The sequence below is a fragment of the Triticum dicoccoides genome, chromosome 4B (assembly GCF_002162155.2).
Source record: "Triticum dicoccoides isolate Atlit2015 ecotype Zavitan chromosome 4B, WEW_v2.0, whole genome shotgun sequence".
In the NCBI taxonomy this organism is placed as follows: domain Eukaryota; kingdom Viridiplantae; phylum Streptophyta; class Magnoliopsida; order Poales; family Poaceae; genus Triticum; species Triticum dicoccoides.
The window spans coordinates 98,103,177-98,112,297 of record NC_041387.1 but is presented as its reverse complement, the minus strand read 5'-3'; the positions used below and the strand labels follow the sequence as shown (position 1 = coordinate 98,112,297).

General features: G+C 47.1%; 1 protein-coding gene across 2 annotated transcripts; it reads left to right on the top strand.

Annotated features, from left to right (window-relative positions):
• Positions 1-3,614: 3,614 nt before the first annotated feature.
• Positions 3,615-6,874, top strand: LOC119295257. Of its 2 annotated transcripts, XR_005143852.1 has the most exons (5): positions 3,619-3,776; positions 3,892-4,114; positions 5,853-5,962; positions 6,046-6,161; positions 6,487-6,874. XR_005143852.1 is itself a non-coding variant. In XM_037573621.1 (4 exons), exons 1-4 carry the CDS (start codon positions 3,747-3,749, stop codon positions 6,098-6,100), a joined length of 378 nt encoding a protein of 125 aa, XP_037429518.1. In that variant the 5' UTR covers positions 3,615-3,746; the 3' UTR covers positions 6,101-6,874. The 2 variants fall into 2 exon arrangements, 1 of the variants encoding a protein (XP_037429518.1); XM_037573621.1 differs by having other exon boundaries at positions 3,615-3,776; positions 3,892-4,074; positions 6,046-6,874.
• The last annotated feature ends 2,247 nt before the right edge of the window (positions 6,875-9,121 follow it).

Genomic DNA, 9,121 nt, shown 5'->3' with positions numbered 1-9,121 from the left:
AGGCGACGAAGCATGGCTCTCGTCTGGCGTCGATTAGCTCCCTTGTCGCGGGCGTGTCCATGTCATGATATGTAACCGTCGTGGTCTCCGAAGTCCTGCTGGGTTCTTTGGAGCTCGTTAGCTGTTCCGTAGTGCTTTGTATCCGTGTCGATTGTATTTTCCGTTTCTTGTTGTCCTGGGGTTGTAAGGTGTGGTTGTCGCTTTAAATATAAAGCGGGGCGAAAGCCTTTTTGGATAAATATTGAGGGGAAATAGAAGATACACGGTGAAGAATGACAACGGCCGACCAGATCCGATCCTTTTCACTTCCAGCCGAGTGACAAAAGAAAACAGGCTGACAAAAGAAAACGGCCCAACACACTTCCGGTCGCGCGACAAAAGGAAACGGGCAGACAACATGAATCAAAAAGGGTCGGTCGGACGTGCGTGATAGCTAGAAGATCAAGTTTGCACGGAAAATAAGGATACATAAGATCCACTTAGATAAGGCGTCACTAAATTTCATCTAAATATGAGTTGGCAATTCCGTTGTTACAATATATACATTCTGTAGGGACGCGACGATACAAAGGGACGTGAAAGCGTTGGTTGTTAATGGACACAAAGGGAGGGGCTGCATTGGTTGCCATCAGGCAACCACATGGCAGTTAACAAGGGGGAGATTTTAAACATGTGCTTAATTGTAACATTTTTTTGGTTTGTAAGCACCAAGCCTTCTCCACGTTGTGCGCTGACGCCTCTGGAACCTTTTTTTTTCTCTAAGCGTTTTTGGATTTCAGATTTTTTTTTTCATTTTTTTGCCTGGTTTTCTTTAGGTTTTGAAGGAAAACTGTTTTTTATCTTATTTCTAGTAAGCAATGCATTTCCGCAAGAGGCATAACGTGTGCTTTTGCAAGAAGCACAATTGTGTTTCCTAAAAAGAAGAAAATCACACCTTATGCTTGTGTTTCTCGTGAAAGCACAACTTTGCTTTCACAAGAAGAACAGACTATGCTTCCGCAACAAGGATAGTTTGTCTTTCCACGAGAAGCATAACATGTGCTTTCATCAGAAGTGCCGTATATGTTTCCACGAAAAGCATAGCTGTGTCTCTCGAAAAGAAAAAAGCATAACTATGTTTCCCTGAAAAAACGAGAAAAAGCACAACCGCGAGAAGCATAGTTGTCCATTCGCGAGAAAAACAGCCGGTGCTTCCGTGAAAAAGGGAAAACACAACTTGTGCTTCCAAAAAAAGATGAAAACCGCAACCGTGCTTCTGGCTCTGGTTTTTCTTTCTCCTTTTTTTGGTATTCATTTCTTTTCAGTCGTCATTTCTTGGTTTCCGGATGTTTGGTCTTGCGAAAGACAACTATGCTTCTTGCAACTCCGATTTATTTTCTGACAGGTCACGGAGGAGGTGATGACGTGTGTATTTCGAGCAAGGCCACCGGCTCCAGTTTATTTTCTGATAAGACACAAAGGAGGTGAAGACATCTGTGTTCGGGCAAGGCCGCCGCCTCCGCGGCTCTGTGGGTCACAGCAGTAGCATCGACGACTCGCCTATTGCGCCCCAACGTGGCTTTGTATGTATTATGGTGCTTTAGACCTAGTCTAGCTAGCGATGTTTAGGTTTTCGCCGGTTTTCCTCAATAAACCGAGTAGCCCTTTTTCCTTTTTTCTTTATTGGCACTATCTTATACGGTGCATCCTCCTTGGACGTGTTCTTGTAATGCCTCTTTCTAATCAATGAATTTGGTAGGTCATGCCAACGTTTGAAAAAGAAACTGCGACGCATGGACTTGGTCGCTCCTACTACTTCCCCGCCGCAGCTCCCCTCCTTGACGACATTGACGTGCGCTGGATAAGGTAATAGTTCGGGGACGCGTTGTAGCGCATAATAGCCTAACCATTTTCGGCTAGTGCAACTTATTATGCCACCTGCGCCGCAACCACCTCTCGATGCGCCGCCTCAGCCAGTGCCAAATAGCAGGCATGCCATGACCAGATGCCTCTCTATCGTGAGCTACACTGACGCTAGACGCTTCCTCCATCCCTCCACCACCGACGGCCTCACTCACTCCCCTTGGTGGTTAGAGCATCTACGGCCGGACTTCTCAACCCTCCTTTATGATCAGGCGGGCGGCCAAGTCACTTACCGGTCGCAAAATCCGGACCCAAACGGGTTCCTCGTACCTACCCTATATTTTTCGGTCTGATCGGCACCCTCATATCCAGCTAAAAGTTGAGGCGGGTATGGGGAGGCTCGGGCGCGCCCGCCACATCGGACTTATGTGCGGAACCACCGTGGACATCCATCGAAACTCAACTGTCCGACGAGGACACTGCTCCCGCATATTGTCAGAGGGGTCAAATTAGGCTATTTAAGCCGGACGGCGAACCCCCAACCCTAGATGCATCCCATTTCCCTGCCCTCTGGTTCATCACCCACCCATCCACTCGTAGCTTGCCGTCCACCGCTCCAGCCCGACAGCGGATAACCAGGTACGCTATGCTCGCTCTAGGAGTTGCAGTGAGTGCCAGCTGCAACTCCTAGAGAAAATCCGGGATCCGGGCACGACGCACTCCTCGGATTGTTGACGACCTACCTTCAGATTCTTTGGAGCATGAGGAGGAATAGGAGAAGGAGCAGGCGCCAAACACGGAGATAGAGGAGGAAGAGAAGGGCGAGGCGGAGCAGACGCTTCTGGTTGCCCAAGCCGGATCTGGCATGGGCGATGCACAAGCCGAGTATGAGGTCTTCCAGGAAGAGAAGGCGGCTGAGCAGCAGGCCATCCTAAACTCCATCATCTCGGAGGCAGAGGTGGTGGTAAACTGCCGCTGCCTCCATGACTAACGGGCGGAGGTGAATGCAATCTTCATGAACATGGAGTTAGACGAGGAGCCAGAGTCGCCGCGAGAAGCGGCCACCCGCCAGTTGCATGTCCGTCCAACACAAACGTCACCTACATCGCCGACGAGGAGTAGAAGTAGGTCAGGTTTATCTACGTAATACACACCTCTTCTGTGTTGCATGATCGAGTATGAATTCCAGGAGTGAAGTTTATTGTGGGGCAAAGTTTGCTGGTCCGGTTGGATGTTCTTACAGCTTGTTCAGCCAAATAACTACCAATGCGGGGCGCACTAGATCATCACTGGCCCGTTAGAGGAAACTAAACCGTCCCGTGTGTCCGGACAAAGAATTGCGGGACAAAATACACACCTCAACAAATGCCCCGGACAAATGAGGGAGAGAAGCAGATACTCCCAAACACTTTCTGGACATGTCCACACACAAATAGGGGACAAATTTGATGTGTGACTAGAGAAACTCTTAGACAAGTGTGGCCAGTAATTGTCTGGTCGTTTCATTGGTGACAGCCAGATTTATTTTCAGGTTTATCATGTGGGGCGTAAGTACGTTTTGGTGCCCGAGCTGAGCTGCTCCTGATATCCCTCGCGTTGGTTTTCGTCTCGGGATTCAGCAAACTCGGTCTGACACGCCTGTGCTGATACGTCGGAAAAGCATTATACGGTTCGCGTACGTAGCGAATAGTGAGGCTAAGCGGGCCCAACTGGTATGGCTGCACGTCCGTCGGCGCGCCGTGCTTTGCTGGTCCGTGGCCCAGAACGTTACTTTTTTCCATGAGCCGTGGAACAGGAGTTAGGTAGTAGCAAACCCTTACCACGGTGGTTCTCGAAACCAGCCGCCGCAACTATCCCCCACCCCCACTGCTGTGGAAGGCTGCGCTGGCTCCGGCTAACCGGCGATGGAAGATCCTGCTGGACTCTGTCGACATGTAAGGGAGCCCTCCCCCACTAGGAGATCTATCAGTTATTCAGTTTTCCCTAGTCCGGTCGACAGGGGAGCCGCCTGACCGTGGCTAAGCCCCCCTCCATGGCTGTGTGTTGTAGGTTCCCACTATGATGCGGACAGCTTGGACCACCCGGATCCGGTTCCTCTGGCGGATCTCCAGCGGATTGCCGACACAAGCGCTGACCCGGTTCCTGGTGCGGCGAGCGTGTTGGGGGCGCAATACAGGGCAGGTAGGAAGGCGACGGGCGCCGCCGGTGGGAGGCTTCTTCGAGGCAGGGCAGGTAGGAAGGTGAATCCAGAGGCGCGTGGATGGACAAACAGGTGCGGCCTGAAGCTAGCCATTGCAGGGCACCAGCTATTTACTGTTTGTTGAATGCTACTATGTTTGACGTACGCCGCCTTGAAATTCGCTGCCATACTTTCTGTAAGTTCGACTAGCTGAATGAACGGCATGAAGATGATCGTTCATGTGGCTTGTGTAGGATGCGAACAGGTAAATTTTGGTAAGATAGCTTATGCTCCCACACCGTAATTGGTCCCATGATGCAGAATTTAGAAACAGACATATAGATGCTGCTTAAAATTATTGGAAAGTGGCGAGTGTAAGGAGCTGTGTGTGTGTAGTCAGCTAAACGATTAAGTCTGAACTCGAAGCGCACACGTTGAAACAAAGAAGACAAAAATCTGATTGTGAGTAGTGTCACTCAGGATTTTGTATTTTCTGCCACACCATTCATACTGAATTTGCCTTTCATGTTTCCCACTGTGTGTTTCAACTTTGTATCTGCAATTTTGTATAGATGGTTTGTGAGTACTGAAAGCATTTGAATATGTTTCTTGAGAAATGTTAGCATGGCACCATGCAAAGCGTGGTCCCATCCGATATTCCACCACCATTCCTGCTAGTCAGCATTTCATTTCCACCCCCTGCGCCTCCACCTCCTCCACTTATCTTTCTATGTAAGCAACTGCATCAACCAGATCACTGAGATCAGATCAAATGAGATACACGCACTGGGTTTGGATGTAGATAGGTCCACGGTTCTATCAGATCTTCACCAAATGCATGCACTAATGTACCAGTAGTATTTGGTGGAAGTCATGTACACTATTACTTGTTTTCTGGTCATGTACTACAGCAGCATCCCCTTGTTGTCCGTATAAATAACACTACTCCAGAAATGGTTTTCCTTCTGTGATGATATGCATCACACACGGATTCAAGATTAACCCGTACATGTTAAGTGTCATCAGAGACACACAAAACTAATACTAGGTATTAACATGTCTAGTTATGGGAGTGTCGTTATATCGCCGTTCTTTTGCCTATTTGTGCATCCTGATATTTACTCCCTCTGTAAAGAAATATAAGATTGTTTAGATCACTAATTTATTTTTGGACAAAAATGATGTCTTATCAGCATATACACCACTTTGAACATCGAGTCAACCTCGTCACTTCATATCACTTGATGGCAAAATGAAAAATGATGCATCCCAAGAAACAGCACACAGGTTGCATGGTGAAACTTAGCTTATTGTGTGACAATTTCCTGCTTCAAATTAATGGTGACATATAGTGTACAAAAAGAAATAATCAGATGTGACATAAGGTGCATTACAGCCTAGTTAGTAGCGTATAAGACGATTTTTGGATTACTAACTGACATGAGTAATCGTTACTCCCTCCGTCCCACAATATATGACGTTATTACATCCAATATGCTCACATAACGTCTTATATTATGGGATGGAGGGAGTACTTACTAAAAAAAGATGGAGAATGGCGTTTGGGGATATGTATGAATCTTGTGTGTACCCCGTTTTCTCAGCTCGCTGATGGAGACCATGTTAGCTAATTTTTTTTGTGAGACTACCTTCAAAATTTCTTCACAATCATGTTTAATTCTAGCCATTGTTTTTACCTGCAATTCACAAGATACAGGACAATGTGTGAGGTTGCATTTACCAGCAACGAAGCTCACATTGTATAATTTTATGTATATACGTCATCATGTATACCACAAATGATATAGGCAGACATATTTTAATATTTCAGAAGAGTGTGGCGTCGAAAGATCAAGTGGTGTTGACAAGCAAATGGAAATGTGCGAAGCCATGCATGGACCAGAGACAACAGGTGTGGAATGCCATTGAAGAGCAAGAGAAGTAAGTCCCTCACCCTCCATGTTCCCTGTGACAGTAATTGTGTTATGTGATTTTCCTTTTGACCAGATGTGTTTGCATTACAGATTCGAGAAGCAGGAGAAGAAACGAAGGCAGAAGGAGATTAATTGTCCAAATTAGCACTGAAGTTGCAGCAGGACAAATTAGCCCCAGTTCTCTCTTGTGGGTTTAATTATGAATGGTAATATTTACACTGGCATGCTTAGTTATGAATGCTATGTGATCTAGACATATCACAATAAAAGATTTTACTCTTATTTTGCCAAGCTAACAACATGGATCATGTGTGGTGTTGCACCATCTTTTGTGTCCAGGTTGTATGTTCTAGTTGGTAGATTATAAACTTTGTTGGATTTTGCCTTAAGTATTTGCATCATGGTACAGCCAGTCAGCTAGTTGTCTTTTTAGTTCTCCAGATCTTAAGATGCCTAATTATCTTTAGCCTAATTTTTGTTCTGTTTTACTTGGAAAAGCGATGCCACATATTCACAGTTGCGGTGATGCAGGTTTGCTTGTCCAGTGTACTTCATGGTGCATGTACCTGGGTGTTTAGCCCAAGTTCCAAGTGTACATCTTTTGATCTATCTCCGAATGAAAATCTGAATTCTGAGTACATTCCATGGGTCTTTCAGAAAATCTGAAACATGACAATCTGTTTGTTCCTTGGGAGCTTACCATCTCCCTCGGTGTAATATCATGAGTTTTGGTATATTGCCATGCCATCTGTAGATTTGGTTAACATTGGCATGGTGTTGTGCCATCTGTAGATTTGGTTAACATTGGCATGATGTTGTGTGATAAACACCTGTATGAAAAATACCAAGTGTGAATGCTGACATCTTGCACTTGTATCATGTTGTATTTTGATTTCAATCTTGCAAACTGTCCACTTAATCTCTCCAAGTTTAATGTTCAAAGGGTCTGTAAAACTAGAAATGGTGTAGCGTTTAACCGAGCAGCAGCCTTGAACTCAAGGCGGCATTCAATTTTGAGGTGTAAGAAAGTACACATGAATCATATATATGTGGACGTCACATTAGCCACGTAGCATTAACTGAACTTTGACGTAATCCCGCATAAATAATTGTGGCTAAGCCAAATGCGGACGCCGGGTGGCCGTTACAGCTGCTAAGCCACGACTCAGCCTGGTATAGTGCATTAACTGAGCCGTTTAGGCTCAGCTGTTCCGCCTCTTCCTACCGTCTGTCATTCCAATTAATGCGCCCACGAGCAGACTATATTCTCTAGTGTACGTTTTTTTCCAGCGGGAAACCCGGCGCCTCCAGATAGGCGATTAGGGTTTTACGCGTGGACCTGACGGCGCCCGGCAATCTCATCGGCGGCGCGAGCCCTCATCGTCGGGAGAGGATGGTTTCGTCATCATCAACCGGCGGGCATGGTGCTGCTGGCCCCCTGTCACCCAAGTCCGCAAGGGCGCAGCTGGCGGAGGCCCTCGGGAAACTTGATATCACTGAGGAGGAGGCTACACCTTTGGTGATTGATGATCGGGAAGAAGGCGACAATCGGAGATGGATGCTGGCGGGAAAGGTCCTGAATCGCAACACTCTGCACATACAGACCATCTCCAATGCTCTTCGTCCCGCTTGGGGAAACCCTAGAGGACTCGAGTTTCGATCTGTTGGTACCAACACTTTCGTCGCCGAGTTTGCTACCCAGTGGGATTTAGATCGCGTGTGGAAAGGTTCTCCGTGGCATGTTAGCAAACATGCTGCGATTTTGTCTGAGTTTGAGGACTGTATGCGGTCGTCTGAACTAAAGTTCGACCGACTCCAAGTCTGGGCCAGAGTGGTGAACTTACCTTTCAATCTTTGGAATGACTTGTGGGGATCAGTGATCGCTAAGCAGATTGATAAGCAGGCGTCCTAAGTGCAGTTTGATCAAACAGGAGGGTATTTGAGAGCTCGGGTGACACTAGATGTGAGCAAGCCCCTGAGGCGATGGATCTTGATAGAATCTGCCAGGCGGAACAACACGGACATGTATGATATACAATACGAGAACATTCCACACTTTTGTTTCTCCTGCGGCCACCTGGGCCATAGTGATTTGTTCTGCCCTACTCCGGGAATCAGAGATGCTAATGGGGATTTTCCCTTTGGTAAGGGACTGCGGCCCCAAGAGGACTGGAAGAAACCGACCTCTAGTCAGGGCTCCAATAGAGAGGAACACACAAAAGGTTCGAAGCAAGATACAATGAACTCAAGCACTGCTAGAGATGCTGGTAAGGAGGTGAACTCTCCGGCTAAAAACAACCGGAACAAACGCAAGGGGGGAGATACCACCAAGCAAGTTTATAGGAGAATTGATAACTCGGCTGCAGCTCCTCCGTGGCTGATCGCGAGAATAACATGCAGATTGTGGTTAGTGGTGGTGGTGGTGCTGCTACAACAGTGGAAAAGGATGATGATTCAGCCCTAGAGAGGGAGTCTAAGAAAAAGAAGCCTACACCTGAAAATTCTGGGACATCGGCAGCGGCTACGGAGCAGCCCTGCCGGTCCTAATGAATTGTATGAGCTGGAACTGTCGAGGGCTTGGGAACCCATCGACAGTTCGAGAGCTTCGCAAGATTGTGAAGCAAGAAGGGCCCTCCCTCCTCTTTGTCATGGAAACAAAGATTAGGGGACACCGTGTGGAGACCCTGAAATCTGTTCTAGGTTTCAAAGGTTGTTTCGCGGTGGATAGCGATGGTTTAAGTGGTGGCATTGGCTTGTTCTGGACTGATGATATACAAGTGGAATTGAAGAACTATAGCCGGGCGCACATCGATGTACTCATAAGGGGGCATGACAGTGGGGTGCCTCCTTGGCGGTTTACTGGTTTCTACGGAGCACCTCGAGTGGAGAATAGGCATCACAGTTGGGAACTCCTACAGAGACTGTATGGTATTAGGCATGATGGCTGGATTTGCATGGGTGATTTTAATGAGACTATGTACGGCGAGGAACACTTTAGTGTGCACGCCCGACCATAGTGGCAAATGCTAGCTTTTCGCGAAACAGTGGATTACTGTTCTCTCCAAGACTTAGGTTGGAGAGGTGTTCCCTTTACATGGGATAATAGGCAACAAGGTGACTCTAATGTAAAAGATCGACTTGATCGAGCGTTGGCCAATAATGATTT